The sequence below is a fragment of the Suncus etruscus genome, chromosome 17 (assembly GCF_024139225.1).
Source record: "Suncus etruscus isolate mSunEtr1 chromosome 17, mSunEtr1.pri.cur, whole genome shotgun sequence".
Taxonomy (NCBI): domain Eukaryota; kingdom Metazoa; phylum Chordata; class Mammalia; order Eulipotyphla; family Soricidae; genus Suncus; species Suncus etruscus.
The window spans coordinates 31088107-31107493 of NC_064864.1; the positions used below are offsets into that span (position 1 = coordinate 31088107).

The 19387-nt window shown below is 39.2% G+C and overlaps 1 protein-coding gene and 1 non-coding gene across 2 annotated transcripts in view; both read right to left on the minus strand.

Moving 5' to 3' along the window:
* Positions 1 to 16481, minus strand: part of FRMPD2 (FERM and PDZ domain containing 2) — a 30832-nt gene extending 14351 nt beyond the window's left edge. The window contains 6 exon segments of the mRNA XM_049790393.1: positions 7054 to 7099; positions 7102 to 7206; positions 7486 to 7572; positions 9418 to 9447; positions 9450 to 9578; positions 16364 to 16481. Of these exon segments, the coding sequence (XP_049646350.1) occupies positions 7054 to 7099; positions 7102 to 7206; positions 7486 to 7572; positions 9418 to 9447; positions 9450 to 9578; positions 16364 to 16481 (515 nt within the window).
* Positions 16482 to 18989: 2508 nt separating this feature from the next.
* LOC125995384 (U6 spliceosomal RNA) lies at positions 18990 to 19094 on the minus strand. The gene has a single exon (XR_007490921.1). It is a non-coding gene; the product is annotated as a U6 spliceosomal RNA (small nuclear RNA).
* Positions 19095 to 19387: the final 293 nt, after the last annotated feature.

Below are 19387 nucleotides of genomic sequence, written 5' to 3' on the forward strand. Positions count from 1 at the left end.
AGGAATTAGGATGAAAGAAGGAAATTGAGAGTGGTGACCTTCCACTACATCCATTTCTGAGCATTGGAAAAGTGCCTATTTGGAGAAGCAACTAGCAGAAATGACATTTAAGCTCCAGGTGATGAAGGAAGCAGACAAAAGGTGAAGTTCATTGTCTGACTGCGAAGCTGTAGACACAAAAATAACTCCAGGAGTTGCAATGAGTTTGCTTTGAACTTCGTGATTAGGAAAAAATTATATTCTATGCAACAACAGTCTATTGTACTACGTTTCAACATGCAGAGAAGGTGCTCAGAGAATATCTGTTGAAAGTCTGATTAGAGAGGAGAATAGGAAATTCTAAGGGAAAAATAACATAGATTTAGAATTTTTTTTCCTCCCAGATTTAGAATTTTTACCAAATATACAAGTCTATTTTATTTTATTCTTTTGTTTTTTCATTTATTAAGTTATTTTTCCATCAAACTTCTCCCACCCAAATCAGTGGATTAGCTTTGTTATGTTTTTCTACCCACCTCTTTACTCTCTTTGCTCTCTCTACTTTCTTTCTCCTCCCTTTTTATTTTATTTTGGGTTTTTTTTGTGTTTTTTTGTTTTGTTTTGTTTTGTTTTGGCATCACCCAGTGATGCTCACGGGTTACTCCTGGCTCTGTGTTCAGAAATTGCTCCTGGCTTGGGGGACCATATGGGACGCTGAGAGACTGAACCGCTAGGTCATCTGTGTGCAAGGCAAATGCCTTAGCGCTGTGCAACCATTCTGACCCCATTCCTCTTTTTCTTAAAACCAGCTTTAGCACTTCCAAATTACCCCAAGCTCCAAAATACATCTTGAGTTGGTCTTCTTCATCCCAGAAGTTTTCAACGAATTGTCCCTTCTTTTGCTATCAACGAGGCATTATTTCTGCACTTGACAGCCATGAGGCAGAAGTGGTATAAGTATGCTTATAATTGAATTCATAAAAAAAATGATGGGAGAATGCATTGGTGAAAGGTGGTGTACATTGTATGACTTAAAACCAACAATGGACAAATTTGTAACCCTGGTGCTTAAGTAAAGCAAGTAAAAAGACTGTTCACTTCAGGGACAAAAATGGAACATTTTTTTAAAAGGTGTTTTGAAGTCATTAAGGATTTAATGGTAAAGCTAATTTCCAAATTTAAAATACTTAAACAAATGTTGAGGACTGAAGCAATAGCACAGCTGGTAGGGCGTTCGCCTTGCACATGGCCAACCCAGATTTGAACCCTAGCATCCCATATGGTCCCCGTGCTCACTAGGAGTGATTTCTGAATGTAGAGCCAGGGCCCCTGAGTGCCAACAAATCTGTCTCAAAAACAAAACAATACAACAACAAAAAACTTAGCAAATTTTGTAGAAAATCCAAGCTTTCTTTTAGAAATAAGGAGAAAGAGGGATACTCTTGGAAAATAGAAAATCAAGGCATTGTCTTAGCTACATTGCCCCCTTAGCCTTCCTCCAAAAGCCCCCAATAAGCCTGCAAAAGCCTCCAATTCCACCCTCTGTGCAGAGGAAAGGCAAGTGGCAAACAACCCTGTGCCATCACCACATTCCTCCTATCTTTCTAATCAGTTTGGTTCAGAGTTCAAGCTACTGAACTTTCCCAAACAGAGTCCCATAGAAGATTGCCAGCCTGAGACATTAGGATAAAGAATTCAGGTTATCTGAAAGGATCGCTGTAGTCCCAAGAGTGAAATTCTAGCTCTCAATCTTTCAAATCAGAAAGCCCATGGAACTTTGGCATGATGTATGATTCTGAACAAAAAGTAAAAAGTTCCAAGAAAGCTTCCTAAGATTGTTTCATGTAAGGGGCAAGAGTTGTATATTTGGAGCCTTTGAAAATTACAGTACCTTTGCATAAGAATCAGACCAGTTGTTTGTTTGTTTACAGTAAGAGGAGGTAGAAAAGTCGAACACTGTCTGGAACTGCCTTAACTCTATTATGGCAATGGAGTTTGGCAAAATCTTTAAGCTAAAAATGTGGTATGGAGGTCCAGGACCCTGATGCCAGGCACTGGGCACCTGCAGGCAATGTGGTTTAGTACCTAGCAAGATGGAAAGATGCGATTTCAAATGCCACTTGGACAGTCCAGCACCCCATGCAACATGCAGGGAGGGATTCAGGCAGGGGGTGCATTGCTGGAAAAGAACTATCATGGGGTTAAAGGGAGATGATCTGTGGGCCTGGAACACCCCAGGTTTCTCTCTCCTGCCCTTTGACTCTTAATTCCCATTCCCTACACTACAGGCCTATTCTAGAACCCATCTGAAGTGAGATGTTGAAAATCATGTTGAAACATGATTGAACTTCACTTTGCTTGTGTGATGAGTGGGAGGGTAACTCAAAGGACCCTACTGAGTAGTTTGGAAGATAACAGATAAGTGTTTGGGTTTTTTTTAGTGAATTTTTCATTAATATCTTTATTTAAGCACCATGATTATAAACATGTTTGAAAATGGACATTCCAAAGGACATGATTTTATACTAGTTCAAGGCATGTGGCCCAATGCAACCAACTCCCATCCAAAGCCTTAAGGAATGGGGTGCTCAGAGCTCTTTGTTCACCCCTAATCTTTAATAACCTCAGTTGATCCTTAAGCTGATTCCCTCCCTACCAAGCTATCTGATAAAATAAGCCTCTTCTAGACAGATGGAACCTAGAAAAGAATCTGGAGACCCACGTGAGCCCATAACCCAGCCTACCTCCTCCGTACAAGCTGGCAGGTCCCAAAATTATACCCCCCCCCCCGATTTTGCAACTCCTCAACTGTTATTTTAAGGAACGATATCCCAAATCAGTTCTGAGATCATTCAAATCATTGAGGAGCCTCTACATACTATATAGTTTTGAATGAGTCGAAGAGGCAGAGTCGAAGTCTGCAAAGCTGTCTGGAGATCTTTACTGCCAACCTCATGCCCTTCTTTTAAGGAGACAAATCAAAATAATATTCAGCATTTCAGGCTTGAAAATGTTAAAGGGTTGCAACTGCCTCTGCTCCTGCCAACTCTCAGTTTGGCTGGTTAAGTTTTCAGTTTGTCTAAAACTTGAAGTAGAGACATTCAGGAGGGGACTACTGGGTTTGATCAATAGGTAAGAGTTATCAGAGAGCTCTCTCTGGCTAAGATTATATTGGTTGGATGGTCTCTGTGGAAGTTTATGAATGTCTGGAAAGAATCTTACTATAGCAGGGAATGCCCATCATTCTTCTTGCTCAAAAGTCAGGTTCTGCTGTTCACCTACAATCTCTCCTGGCAAGATCTCTGTCTTAGTTATAGTCCAAGTCCAGAGTAGTTTACAGCAGAGTTTCCTGTACCCTTCTATTTGATCAGGAGCCCTGTTTACCTGGCAAATTCATTCCTCAACCAGGTGCTCTGCTGTCACATTTAGCCTGGCAGATGTAGTTATGTTATCACTTAACTACTTAATCCTCATGTTATACCAGGAACAGCAAGTCCCTAAAGATATATACCGAAAATATAGGTTATTCCAAGGACTGTATTCATTTTGAATTTTAAATGGCCTTTAAAGCATGTATCATTACTTTTACTTAATGATACTTAAAACTAATTACATAAATTTAACTATATATACTTGGCAGGTGAAAGGAGATAAGCTGAAATATTTCCACTTAATGGCTCAACCCTGCAAGTGAGCATGGTTGGGAATTTGAAGCTGCCATTGCTTCATTCCTAAACCCAGCACTTAAATGTATGTATTTTTCAATCTGGACCTTAAGTGGACAATATGGCTTATAATTTTAAATCACTGTCCTTCATTTAGTACTCAACCAAAGAAAAAATATCACACCTTCTACAGTGACACCCAAGTGAGGACAACTACTCAGTAATAGCACAGTATTTGCATGTATAAAGCTCTAGCATTACAACAAGAATAAAGACAGCATGATGTTCATGGTAAAGTGATTGAATGTAATTTTTATTTATTTTATAACTTTAGAAATTTTCCTTGCATCAGACACCTCCTACCAAGTGCCAAGTTTTCTTTCAATCAGGCATGCCTCCATGAATATGTGCTGTACTGCTTTATTACAGTATGTTTATAAATATCTATTTCTTAGTGCAGAGTCTGCAGTTATTTAGTGTGATGTAAACAAGTTCTTCTCTCTGAATTCTCTAAGTTTGCAGAGAGACAGGCAGCCATTAACTGTAGAAAGGAGCCAACTGGTATATGGTAAATCCTGGCAATTTTCTGCCAAATTCAATTGGTGAGAACTGTTCTTAGCTCAGGGAGAGAAAACAAACTTATACTGTGTTTCTTCTATGTGAAAGGTACTGAGACAGGACTGTGCATATACCATTTCTTGTTTGTTTTTACCCTTTACCCTAGACTATTTCTTTGTTTTTCTTTTCTTTTCTTTTCTTGTGTGTATATGTGTGTGTGTGTGTGTGTGTGTGTGTGTGTGTGTGTGTGTGTGGTTTGGGTCACACCCAGCAGTGCTCAGGGGTTATTCCTGGCTGTCTGCTCAGAAATAGCTCCTAGCAGGCACAGGGGACCATATGGGACACTGGGATTCGAAACAACCACCTTTGGTCCTGGACCGGCTGTTTGCAAGGCAAACGCCGCTGTGCTATCTCTCCGGGCCCATAGAAACATTTTCTAATCAACAGTATAAGATGATATTCACCTCAAGAAGTAATATGTCTTGCATCCCTAGAAATATTAAAGGAAAACGGGCCTCTACTTCTGAGCTCTCACAGCATGAGAAGTTTAGATTAAATTATTTTTACATTGAACAATCTTAAAATTCTGTAAGCCCATGAATCAAACCTATATGAAGAATTAGCAGAAAGATCTAAGATTCCTAACCATGAACTATATTAGATTAAAAGTACATGGCAAGGGTCAGGAAAGGTAGCACATGTTTCACATTTGAAAACACTGGCTTTGATCCTCACCACCACATAGTCTACAGAACACTTCTGGAACAACCTTCCAGGATGGAATTGGCAGTTGTCCTCTCATTCCCAAAAACACACTCAGCACTGATCACCTTGGTGTGGTCTAAATATCAAAAAATTCTATTAATAGTAATAATAATAATAATAAAAGCACATGGCAAGTCAAACCCCAATCTTGTACCTAAATCCCAAATCACTTTAAAATCTGTTAGAGTTCACCCCTCTGGAATTCTGGCCATCATCTCAAACTATCTAGCAGTAAAACCTTTAAAAATACAAAATACCCACAGAGATCTGATCAATTTCTTAAATAAATGTACTAGTAATCTCAAAAAAAATACAAAATACCCTTGTATTTAGGCCAAGGCTTTTCCTTTCCATGTCCCCCATATTTTACTGGGCCAATGCAAACAATTGCCACTCTAACACCGTTTTTACTGTACTTCTTTAACTCTTATCCTTAAAAAAAATAAAGAGAGAGAGGAAGAGAGAGAGAAGAAGAAGAAGAAGAAGAAGAAGAAGAAGAAGAAGAAGAAAAAGAAGAGGAAGAAGAAGAAGAAGAAGAAGAAGAAGAAGAAGAAAAAGAAGAAGAAGAAGAAGAAGAAGAAGAAGAAGAAGAAGAAGAAGAAGAAGAAGAAGAAGAAGAAGAAGAAGAAGAAGAAGAAGAAGAAAAGCTTATTAAACTTTCTGCTGGGCCTTTAATGAGTTAATTGATCATTCAATGATTTTTAAAAATATACTTGCTACTGAACCTTTTCTTTCTCTTCTGTCTCGTTAGTCTTTCTATTTTTTTTAAATAACTTTGCCTTTGTTCTTCTTGAAACAAATGTATTATAATCAATTGTCTCAACTGTGTGATATATTTTCTTTAAATAAAAATAAAAGTGAGAGAGAGAGAGAGAGAGAGAGAGAGAGAGAGAGAGAGAGAGAGAGAGAGAGAACAAAAGAGGGGCTGGAGCGGTGGCGCAAGGGTAAGGAGTCTGCCTTCGGTATGCTAGCTTAGGACAAACTAAGGTTCGATCTTCCAGATTCCCATATGGTCCCCCAAGCCAGGAGTGATTTCTGAGTGCATAGTCAGAAGTAACCCCTGAGCGTCACCGGGTGTGGCCAAAAAAAAAAAACAAAATATAAATAAATAAAATATAAAAGAGGACCAGAGTATTAGCACTATGGATAAGATGTTGGCCTTGCACATGGTCAAATAGGTTTCATCCCTGACATCCGATATGGTCCCCAGAGCCTTCCAGGAGTTGATTTCTTGAGAGCAGAACTAGAAGTAACCCCTGAGCACCTCTGGTTGTGCCCCCCCCCCAAAAAAATCCTAAACAGTTGTATCATACCTAGGACAGTACAGTTTCTTTTATTCTCCCTACATGATCATACTAATAAACCTGTATTAGTCTCAGCACATTATTTTCTTTTGCTCTTTATCAACTGAAACATGTACTGTATAAAACACTGTTGTAAGAAAGAATTTCCCCTCACATCATACTTCATGCATCTGATTAGTCTATATCTAAGAGCAATAAATATCTTATCCACCTACCCTCCTTTAATATTTGTACTCATCACTCTGCTACTAATGGGTATCCAAACACCCTGAATAAAAATTAATTTTCAAAAACTCTGATACCCATCAGAACAGAATTGAGAACTAGATATACCTAGGTGAAAACAAATATTAAATTAAAAGAATTTAAAGTAAAATGAATGCCACTGTCTGGTTTTGAAGATGTAAATGTATTTTTTAATTTGGTATTTATTATAAAGCACTATATTGTTGATAGAAATCAATACTTCCAGGGGCCATGAGGAATGCAGGATAAAGATTATGTGCTGGGGTAATTTATTGCCTGCCATGAAGAGGCTCCAAGGAGATTAAAGGACCTTCCAATTGATGAGACTTGCTTCCCTAAAGCCATAAACTGTGGTATAATAGCTCTTGACCTTTGAATCTCTTCTTTTCTACCCTCCCCACACACACCTCCACTCCAAATGCCTAGAACAGTGCAGAGCCCAGTAATCATCTGAGCAGATTTATGAATTGCTTGAGTGCAATTTCTACCAATGTGATGCATGAGATTTACAAAATGTATGCAAATGTAATTTGTACCTTTCAAGTCTCCTGGTATTACAAAGTGAATAACAGTTTTGCCTATGTCCTTTTCCAAAGTGGTAGTCAGTGCTAATGCATCTATAACTTGCTAAAGTTTGCATAAATTAGGGTGAAAATCATGAAAATGTGTCAAAGAAGGCAGCTCAGGAACTTTTTAAGCTTTGCTTACTTCGTTGTCTTGCTGGTACTCGTTAGGAAAAACTCTGACCTAGGACCAAAACCCTACCACTGTTTTTGTTTTGTTTGGTTTTGTTTTGGTTTTGGTTTTTGGGTCACACCCGGCCATGCTCAGGGTTTACTCCTGGCTCTATGCTCAGAAATCGCTCCTGGCAGGCTCAGGGGACCATATGGGATGCCAGGATTCGAACCACCAACCTTCTGTATGCAAGACAAACGCCTTACCTCCATGCTGTCTCTCCGGCCCCCTACCACTGTTTTTCTAAAGGTTCTCTTGATCCAAGATGGGGCTGTGTCCTGAGTCAGTGCATGCTGCCCTGAAGAATTCTTGGTCAGAAGAGAACATAGGTGTTTATTTTTGTTAATGTTAATGATTACTGGATTTCTAGTTTATACTGAGCAAGATTTTAAAAATACCTTTTACAAAATAATGTTTTCTTTATATGCTTATAGAATATAGTAGTTAAGAAATATACTCTGGGCCCAGAGAGATAGCTCAGCGGTGTTTGCCTTGCAAGCAGCCGATCCAGGACCAAAGGTGGTTGGTTCGAATCCCGGTGTCCCATATGGTCCCCCGTGCCTGCCAGGAGCTATTTCTGAGCAGACAGCCAGGAGTAACCCCTGAGCATCGCCGGGTGTGGCCCAAAAAAAAAAAACAACCAAAAAAAAAAAAGAAAGAAATATACTCTATCCCTAATATATCCCTAATTGCCCTGATTTCCCTGGAATAATACCAATAGAAAACATATTAATAAGATCTTTTATATTCTTATAAAGTAAGTCTTCAAATTCCAGCATGTACCTTACCAATTTGTATTTAAACAGTTCAAATGCTTGGCCACATATGGTAATTGCTCACCAATTATAAATAATCAACCATGTTTTATGTAAATATTCTTTTATACATAAACAGATTATGCCATGCACATTTAGTAAAGCTTGTATCACAAATATTCCTGTTACTCCAATAGAAGCACAATCACTCTTAATATACTTGAAATAAAATTATGCATCATTAGACCATGAAGACAACTGCAGCCAACTCTGAGAGCATTGTTTGCCTGATTATTCATTTAGCTATTTGAACTGACAGACAATGAAAGAGAGCTGCCTCTGGGATGAATAAACTCAGAGCCAGTCTCCAAGTTAGTCTGAGCCAACGTAGTTGCTGGGCCACCCTAGTTGGCCTTCAACAACTCAGCAAGCACATACCAACTTAATTTATTTTATGAAGAGAACATGAGTTTACAAGAATGTTATGAAGAGAACATGAGTTTACAAGAATGTAAATGTTTCAATGTCTTGCTGTTACGATGCCATCCCACAGGCCAATGCCCCTCTACTCCTGTGAGACAAGAATGAAAATTTCTCAAGCAATTGAGTTACAGTCTTGTATAAGATCAATTTATCACTGCTCTCATTTAACCCTCACCTCACTGTGAGAGATTCTCAAAGTCTCTCACTAGAATGGGCAGTAGAGCTATGAAAGAGGAAATGCAGGAGTTTGAGTTCCATGTGTTCTCCCTTCACACCATCACTCACTGGTTATCTAGCATCAATCTGATTTACACATTCTGCAACGAGACTGAAAAATTTCTATACAGGGGTTGAAAATAGCTAAGTCTCAAATCATGACATCCTAAGGAAATAACTATCATAGCAAGAAATAAAATCTCATGCAAGTGCAAACTGGAATCCCATCAGAAGATATGCAATGATGTACTTGAAAGGGGATCACAAATTGGCTTTTTAAACTGATACTAATAACTGGGCTTTGTTTTTGAGCATTTTCCTTTCTCAGTCTACCTCATCACTCCTCATCTGTCCTGTTATGAAAGTCTTGTCCAAAATATGGATCTTAGGACAATAATACATAGACCTTTCACTCCAGTTTCATCCATAATTCCCATACACTAACATTCCAAGCTGTTAATTAGAAAATTTCAGGGAAAAAAATCAAGAGCAGGATTTTGCCTTGGAATCATTTTTAGGACAATATTTTTGCCCCAGAAACATATTTCATTAGGTTTGTCTTCTTTGCTTCCAAAAGCTGGCCACACCATGACCACCACTGTTAGCTTCTCTATTGAGAAGTCAGAGAGAGAAAAGCTTCCTGCTTCCATTTTTTGAGCTGACAATTCAAAGGCAGCATAGGATGACATGACAATAGTAACACTCAAATCTCTCTCCTCTCACCATCTGTCACTGAGCATGGCTCAGAGGCCTGCCAGGCAAGGCTGTTGCCAAGGAAACGGGAATGCCTTCATCTTCCATTCTGTCATTAGCTGAAGGACACTGCTGTGCAGTCCTGGGGCCTATTCTCTCTAAGACCAGCCTTGCAACCTCTGATGATGGAAAGATTCGATTTACACTTCAATGAAATCAGGTGGCTCTCGTTATCCTACAAATGTTTCCTTGTTTTCTTATCCTTCTAGTAGCTGCTTCATTTAAAACTCAAATCAAAATCTTCAATCTATTAGGATAGTCACGTTTTCAATATCAGTTTGGACAAATGCTGCTGCAGGGAACATATGTATTTCTGTGTCAGTGTGTTCAGGGCCAAATTCATGTACTCTCTCTCCCTTCCCCTCAATAGCTGTCTTTCCTTGGCTAGCGCTTGTAAGGCAGACACCTTACCTCTAGCGCCACCTCGCCGGCCCCAAATTTTTATTTTTTTAAATTTTTATTTTGACCAAAGTAGATTACAAATCTTTCACAGTAATTTTTTAGTTACATAGTGACATTGAATCAGGGGTATTCCCATTACCAATGTTGTCCTCCTTCCACTTCTGTTCCCATCATGCATCCCATATCCCTCTCCTTTACCCCCTGGGTTATAGTATAAGTGGTTCCCTCTGTGTCTAGCATGTACAACTATACTTTTTCTTTCTTTTCTTTCTTTTTTGCTCTTCTATTCCATTTTATTTTTTATTTCCATTATTTTCAATAACTTTGCTTTCACTTCTCTGGAAACTAATATATCATGATCAACTATGTCAACTATGCAATACATTTTCTTTAAGTAAATAAAAGAACAGAGAATATGAACTGTTTTCAAAATATTTCAACTAAGGTCTTCAATATAAAATATATTTTACCATAAATCAGAAAGGTTCCTTTTAGGAAACCAAGGGAAAAAAGAATCTTGGTACACTACCCTTGTCTGAAAGGACCCCCAGAAGTCCTTTTATTCTCCACTGACTTTGTAGGCACTGAGAAGGCAATGCCAGCTCTATAACTTAGGATACCAGGGCAAATGAAGTCTCCCATACTGTGAATAAAAAACAGCCTCTTAATATCCAGATGCTGCTCAGGCATAGAAGGAATTCAGAATGAATAGCTGCCACTGGGACTCAGCATCTTAAATTTTTACATTCAGATGGAAAGAATCCAGGACAATATATTCCATCATAAGACAAGATAACTACCTTTAGTTGAGTTTGTTAGAGGTTCAGCATATACAAAAGGTAAATTGGTGAGAGGGCTTTAGAGTAGATGGAAGAAAAAAATGGTCAATTCAGACTGCAGTAGAGTGCATAAGGGGACAGCCAGGGTCAGGCAAGAGACATAGTTTCTCTCTATCAGCTCATTTCTACTGTCTGATTTCAGAATTCAGGAAAGTGAAAACTATGTTTTTTGCTTGAAAAATCTGCTTCATCCTGACTTTTCCATTCTCATACAAAATGGAGGTGGTAGAAAACCTAAAAATCCCTTTAGAAAATGGGGTGATGAAATGAACATATCTCCTTCTCTGAGGAAGACCAACAGATGGCCAACAGGGACATGAAAAAGTGTTCATCATCACATCATTTGGGAATCCAAATCAAGATGACAATGAGATATCATCTTACTGTGAGGATGGTGCATATCAAAAATATTGGGAACAATTTTGTTCCCAAATGCATTGTAGTTTAGATGTGGTAAGAAAGCAACTCTCATTCACTACTGGTGGGAATGCTAGCTGGTCCAACTCATATAAAAAAAACACAACAGTATGGAGGGTTCTCAGAAATCTCAGAATCAAATTGCCATAATCCCAGCAATCCCACTTTTGGTATCTAACCCCAAGACAGAAAAACACTGATCCAAAAGGATGTATGCATAACACTATTCATTGCAGTACTCAGTACAATAGCTAAGGGTCAGAATCAGCCTAGATGTCCAGCAATAGACAAGAGATTCATGAAGATGTAGTACATGTATATAATGGAATACCACATAACTGTAAAGAATGATGAATCATGCAATTTTCTGCAACCAGGATGAAATTGGAAGATATTATATAAAATAAAGCAAGACAAAAGAAAGAAATAAATACAGGATACAATCACTCATATGTGGTATTTAGAATAAATGCATGAAGAAATGCTATGGTTTAAATGGGGGTTGTGGTAGGGTAACACTCTACACCACAGAATATAGTAAGGAAAAGGAAAAAAAATGAGTGAGGGGGTTTTTCCTGCAGGAAAGCAGGAGACCTAAGGGAGGGGTTCAAACTCAGAAGGTGCATAAATGGACCTTTTCCCTGCCAGCACTGTGCCTCAGCGACTGCTGGGCAGAAACTGTTCTGCCACAGACACCCACATAGATCCCTACCCTACAAGCCACCGTTACCCCAACTCAGCTTCCTACCTCTCAAAAGTCCATTCTTCCCCTCATCAGGAAAGAATAGTGGGATCAGAATGTACATACTCTGGCCATAATCCTGCTGCCCTACAAAACCCACTGATACTTCAGTCTATACCAGACAGTTCTAGGCAGACCAGGCTCAACTTCTATCTTCCTTAGAAAATATATAGACCCCAAACCAAAAGAAAAACCTAACAAACTAGACTGAAACATCTCTACCATACTTGGATAAACTGGCATACCTAGAATAAATAAACCCTAAAAGACATCTACCTTCAACCACCTCCTACAGAAACAGATCATTAAAAAAAAATACAAACCTGGAACCAAGAGTTCTAGCTACAGAGGCCTGATTTTATCATCCACGGCTGAGCGGAAAGGACCTAGGGGAGAGTAAAAGACCATGTTCAGAGCCTGTAGTTATTCACATGACAGTATACTTCAAAGACAGAGAAACCCTGTATCTATTAGACCAAGGGAATTCCCTTTCTAATCTCTCCAATTTTTACTGTCTCTCCAATTTTTACTGTGCCTATGCAAAAAGAAAAAAAAAGAAAAAGAAGCTCAAACTAATTTTTTTTGGTTTTGTTACTGTTGTTGTTTTCTTTTTTCTTATTCTTTTTCTTTTCTTATCCTTTTTTTTGTGTGTGTGTGCTTTGTTTTGTTTTTATTTTAGGACTGTGGTTATTTTGTGGTTGTTGTCTTTATAGCTGTGGTGACTTTCGGAGTTTTTTGTTTGTTTGATTGTTTTTCTTTCCTTCTAACAGAACCTCATAATTTGAAACATCTTGTTCCACCTCACAAATTGAGGGAGAAATAATGGGAGGTACCAAGACCAAACAGTCACATGAACATTAAGTAGAAAAAAATAACTTTCAGACTTAAACATTAAGTCCAGAGCCAACGACAAAAGAATCGATAACCAATCTACAAGCTAGACACAGAGGGGAACACGTATACTGGCAGCCCGGTGGGGGGGGAGGTTAGGGAGGGGAATATGGGATGCATGTTGGAAACAGGGATGGAGGGAGAACAACATTGGTGGTGGGAATGCCCCTGATTCAATGTCACTATGTACCTAAAATATTACAGTGAAAGACTTGTAAAAAATATAAATAAATATACCCTGAACTTCCAGCACTCCAACCCACCCTATGCAAAGAACAATGGGGAAACTAAGGAAGACACCAGCAGCTGGGGATATGAAAAGAAATTCTAACATATTTTCTAGTTCTCCAAAAAGGATGAAATTGAGTGAGAGAAGAGATAGACATATATGAAATGATGGGAGACAGAGGCTAAGGGGTCTCAGGTATATTGTTGGTGTTAAAAAAAAAAAAAGGACAGAACTAAATATCTAAGCCAGAGTTCAAAACAGTAAAAGCACAAGACCCAAACTTTAACAACCAAAATTAAAAACTGGCCTGTTATATTGACAGGCTGGGACAGGGGGTGGTGGTGGTCTGGGATGGACTCTGGGAACACTGGTAGAGAGAGATTGACATTGGTGATGGAACTGGTCCTGAAACTCGTAAAATCCAAATATGAATAATTTTGTAAATTACAATAGTTTAAATAAAAAAATTAAAGAGTGGTGATAAAGGGCTGGAGAGATAGCACAACAGTAGGGTGTTTGCCTTGCATGCAGACGAGCCAGGACAGTGGTTGAATCCTGGCATCCCATATGGTACCTGAGCCTGCCAGGAGCGATTTTTGAGCACAGAGCTAGGAGTAAACCCTGAGAGACGCCTGGTGTGACATCCCCCCCCCAAAAAAAAAGAGTGGGGGTAAAAGGATGGAGTGAGAGGGAGAAAAAAAAGCAGACAAAAAAAAAAAAGAAAGGGGCCGGAGAGATAGCATGGAGGTAAGGCGTTTGCCTTTCATGCAGGAGGTCATCGGTTCGAATCCCGGCGCCCCATATGGTCCCCTGTGCCTGCCAGGAGCAATTTCTGAGCCTGGAGCCAGGAATAACCCCTGAGCACTGCCAGGTGTGACCCAAAAACCAAAAAAAAAAAAAAAAAAAAAAAAAAAGAAAGAAATTTTTTCTTTTGCTCTGTTTCCTGCCTGGCCCAATCCCTCATCATGGCAAATTCTACAATGCTCTTACGTGCCCAATTCCCTTGAGGTATTTCACCTCTATTGCACCTGCTAGTGGGTAAGGCTACACAGACTCCCGCCATCCACCTGCAAGAGCCAGTTGACGTGAAAGGATAAATGTCATGTTCTCAGGCTCTGGGGGTTTTAGGGAGTTTGCAGAGAGGTTCCTGCCTGCACCCCTATGCCACCACAAGGGGGAGCAGGAAGCTTTGCTGTCAAGGAGGTTTTTTGGGGTGGAGCCTGTTGTCTGTGACTGCTTCACTTAGGGTGAGGCTCTTTTTAATTGTCTCCTGGAGGGCTGGAAGAAGCAGTTTAGCTCAACCGCTTCCCTTCGGCCACTTTGAAATAATATTCATATGTCCTGGATTGTTTTTCTTTTTTATGAAATGGAGACTCTCATAATTGCTGAGAGATCCTGAGATTTTAAGGGGTAGGATCTGAGGGTGTCCTTTCTGGTGCAGTTCTGGCATTTTGGGGAGAACAAGATGAATCAGCTCCTTTCAGAGCTGTGGACATGCGTAAGGCCACAGATGAGGTGGTGTGTTTTCTGGCTTTAAAGGGGGGTCAGCAATGGGTCACCAATGTTCCACATCAAAGTACCACTTTCTCCCAGAAAGGTCAAACACTTACTGGCTTTTCAAAGCCGTATTTTTTTTTAACTTGGATATGATTTTTTAATTAAAAAATATTTATTTAGGGGCCGGAGAAATAGCACAGCGGTGTTTGCCTTGCAAGCAGCCGACCCAGGACCTAAGTTAGTTGGTTCAAATCTTGGCGTCCCATATGGTCCCCCGTGCCTGCCAGGAGCTATTTCTGAGCAGATAGCCAGGAGTAACCCCTGAGCACCCAAACACCAAAAAAAAAAAATTATTTAGCATCATGATTACAAACATGTTTGTAATTGGGTTTCAATCATAAAACCATATTTTAATTGCTTTATTGAAGCACCATGATTAAAAAATTGTTCATTGTTAGGTTTCAGTCATGTGCATCCTTCCCATCACCCATGTCCCTGTTTCTTTCCCACACCTTCACCCCTACCTTACTCTAGGGCAGGCAAATTGCCCCTCTCTCTGTCTCTCTGTCTTTGTCTCTCCTTTTGACACTGTGATTTGCACTATTGGCAGACTTGGGGGACCATATGGGATGCCGGGATTCGAACCACCATCCTTCTGCATGCAAGGCAAATGCTTTACCTCCATGCTATCTCTCTGGCCCCATATGTGGGTCTTTTATAGGGTTTTATATCTTGTCAGTGGTACCAATGTGTCAGAACATATATATATATATATACCTGTTCAAACACTTGTCTCCTAATATTTACTATAAGCTAATAGATTTGGTCATATTCATACCACTGTGGAGTTCAGTTATTATACATGTTACTTTAAGTATAAAAATTGGAGCAAGAGTCAATTTTTCCCATTGTCTGGTAGGACAGGTTGATGATAGATTTATTTAAGCCCATTTTTCATAAGTATTCCTTGGATTTAGGGAGTGGGGATACTACTGCCCTAAGTTCTAAGTTCTAGCACAAGAACAGGTCTCAGTTCCTAGCACAAGAAAGAGACCCCACATGCTTTACCCGTGATTCATCAGGTTGTTCATCAACGTTCTAACCCTGCAACAGTTCAGAAGCCTTAAAGGGATATGCCTTGATGACAGAAATATGATTATGGAAAAAAAGACTTTCAGTCATGGAAAGCAAAGCTGACCAGGAGCAGACTGTGGCATCTGAAATCAGAAGGTATAAGAACAGGGCTGTTTTCTGAAGAACCAGAGGCAAGAATGTGACCAGCAATAAATGCCTCTCTGTAATGAGATGTGAGTAATACCAAGGAACATAGACAGAATCAAACCAACACTATTGCACTAATATATAGGAATTCATCTAAGAAAGGTGGCAGAGGCAAAGAGATAGCTCAAATAGCTGGAGCACATGCCTTGTATGAGCTGCATGATTCCCCGAACACCACTAGCCCCCAAGAATGATTAAATAAAACCTAGTCATCCTCGGCTATATTGGCCCCAGGACCAAGCACTGAACCATCAGCTCCCCCCCCCCCAGCACTACTATGCCCCACACAAAGAAAGGTGGCTACAACAGTATCCAAAAAAGAACTAGAACCTACATTCAAATTCATCAGTGAATCTCAAGGTGAGGGATAAAGAAGCTGATCTGAACATCTTGGAGCTGTTCATCAAAACCTCCAGCTCCAGGAACAGGGTGGAAGATTTAGGGGAAAGTTGGTATAACATATGTCATTTAATTTATAGGAAGTCTACTGTGCAGGCTGACAGTCTCAAGTACCTAGGATTTCTGAGTACTTCTGACAACACCTAGTATGGGTGTTGGTTTCAGTTATAAATTCATTTCTTTACTGTTTAACCCACATCTCCATACCTGTTCTTCTAGGTATCCTTTTCTCCACCATGGGCACGGTGCATGTCACAGTCTTCTCAAAAGAGGGTACTGGACAGAAACAGCCCATGGCAGGCTCTGCTGCATCTGGGACGTCCATGGGGTTAGGAAGTCTCTGAATTTCAAGACCAACTCTCAAAATATCAAATGTAGTTTCATATTTTTTCTGATCACTTTATGACTAGGAAAATAAATGTATTAAGTCTTTTAAGTTAGCCATAATTAGTTAAGACATCATTTCAAGAGAGTCATTCAATGAGAAAGAACCATTCTTTGAACAAATAGATATAGCATGAAAAAACTGCAAATCTTCTATAAAACTAATAAAATAGATCAAATATATATATATATATAGAACTTGAAATTATATTTTAGTAAAATAATATATGGGAAAAAATGTTCAGGATCTAGATCTAAGCAAAAGGATTTTATTTTATTTTATTTTTTTTTTTTTTTTTTTTTTTTGTTTTTTTGGGCCACACCCGGTGACGCTCAGGGGTTACTCCTGGCTATGCACTCAGAAGTCGCTCCTGGCTTGGGGGACCATATGGGATGCCGGGGGATCGAACCGCGGTCCGTCCTAGGCCAGCGCAGGCAAGGCAGGCACCTTACCTCCAGCGCCACCGCCCGGCCCCAGCAAAAGGATTTTAGACTTAACACCAGCAGCAAAGTACATAAGAGGGTAAAATGATAAAATTGGACCCTATCGAGACTAAAAGCTTTTGCTCTGAGGACACTGTTAGGAGGATGAAAAGACAAACTACATACTTGGACAAAAATATCTGAAAGACCACATGTCTGACAAAGTACATATTAATAGATCTACTATATAAAGAAATCTCAAAACTCATCAACAAGGAAACAAATAAACCAATTTAAAAATGGCAAGATCTCAAAGAGCATTTCACCAAAATATATAAAAATGACAAAGAATCACAAGAAACACTCTTTAAGATCACTCATTATTATAGAAATGCAAATTAAAATCATGATGTCCTTATACACCTACCAGAATGACTAAAATAAAAAAGCATGACAATACCAAATGCTGGTGAGGGGGAAGACAAACTGGATCACTCACATTTGTGATGAAAAAAAACAAAAAACAAAAAACTACCTTTTAAACGAGTTACTGATGGTGAACCACCCTGTAAAGAGCTTTGGTAGTTACTTCACAAACTCTATATGCCGTTATTATTCAAGTCAAAAATTACACTGAGACAACTATCGACAAAAATAAATTAAATTTGGGCCCGGAGAGATAGCACAGCGGTGTTTGCCTTGCAAGCAGCCGATCCAGGATCGAAGGTGGTTGGTTCGAATCCCGGTGTCCCATATGGTCCCCCGTGCCTGCCAGGAGCTATTTCTGAGCAGACAGCCAGGAGTAACCCCTGAGCACTGCCGGGTGTGGCCCAAAAACCAAAAAAATATATATATATATTAAATTTGACACAAAAAAATCAAATGTTTAAACCAGCTTTAACTGTAATAACACAAAGAGAAATAATCTAGATTTCCTTCAATGGACGAACAATTAAACAAACAGTGGTACCCTAAAATACCATTAAGCCATTTAAAAAGATGAACTGTTGACATATGCTACTTTGATGAACAGAAAGTGAACTTAGCTCAGGGGAAAATGCCAATCTTTATTAACCCTTTTACATAACATTTTAAATACTATAAAATTATAGAAGTGAAAAAGTAACTTAATGGCTACCAGAGGTCAAGATTAGGAGGTAAAAATCTTTGTACAGTTACAAAAGGGTAAAAGATGGAATCCTTGGCCATCTCGGGAGGAAAGGGCAATCTAAGCCTCTGCCCTGCTGAGGCCACAACTGCTACCTCCATCACTCACAATCACCATTTTCCGATGGCCTACTTCATCACTGGCTTTCTATAATTTTTTTTAGGGACACAATCTGACCAACAGGTATGCCAATTCTGAGGCTGAAATCACCAGAGCTTCTTAGAGTGAGCAGGTACCCTCCCCACCATCTTACTTCTTGCAGGAGCCCTGGCAGCTAAATAAACATCCCTAAAATTTATAGTATCAGTAACAGTGCTGTGAATCTTTGGACAACTTTATTTGTTTAATGCTCTCATCCAATCTAACAAAATGGACAGCTAATACCAAGAACTTACTAAACCTGCTGCCATTGTATTAATGACTTCTTGGAGATACAATAATTTTCACAAATATGCTTTCTACTATACTTTTTTTCCTTTGCTTTATTTTATAACTTTCTTTTTCCTCTTTTTTATTTTTTCTTTCTTTTCTTCAATAAATTTCTTTGGAAACAGTTCTTTGGAAATAAATGTATTATGATCAACATGTGATGCATTTTCTTTAAATAAATTTTTAACATGTAAAAAATTATTGGATCCTTGTGATGATAGAAAAGTTCTATATCGGGGCCGGAGAGATAGCATAGAGGTAAAGCATTTGCCTTGCACATAGAAGGATGGTGGCTTGAATTCCGGCAGGCTCGGGGGACCACATGGGATGCCAGAATTTGAACCACCATTTTTCTGCATGCCAGGCAAATGCCCTACCTTCATGCTATCTCTCTGGCCCTATCTTTTTTTTTTTTCTTCTTCTTTTTTTTTTAATATGGAACACCAGAAATTTGCATGTCATCCTTGTGCAGGGGCCATGCTAATCTTCTCTGTATCATTCCAATTTTAGTATATGTGCTGCTGAAGCGAGCACTATCTTTTTTTTTTCTTAATCCTTACAGCACCCTGCTTCAGACCTGTTCACCTGGGGTTGGCTTATGGCAACTAGAGTCTCTACATTTTGCTACTATTATTTTCCTTAAATAAACATTTAAGTACTAATTTCTTTCATTTGCCTCCTATATATCTGCTTAAATAAACTCTTATTTCCATGCTTTATATAAAATACTTTGCGGGGAGACCCAAGAATCAGGGAAGGGAGGGACTGTGCCCACCAGTGCCCTGTTCCCTTCTGATATAAATCAATATGAATCTTCAACTATTCTG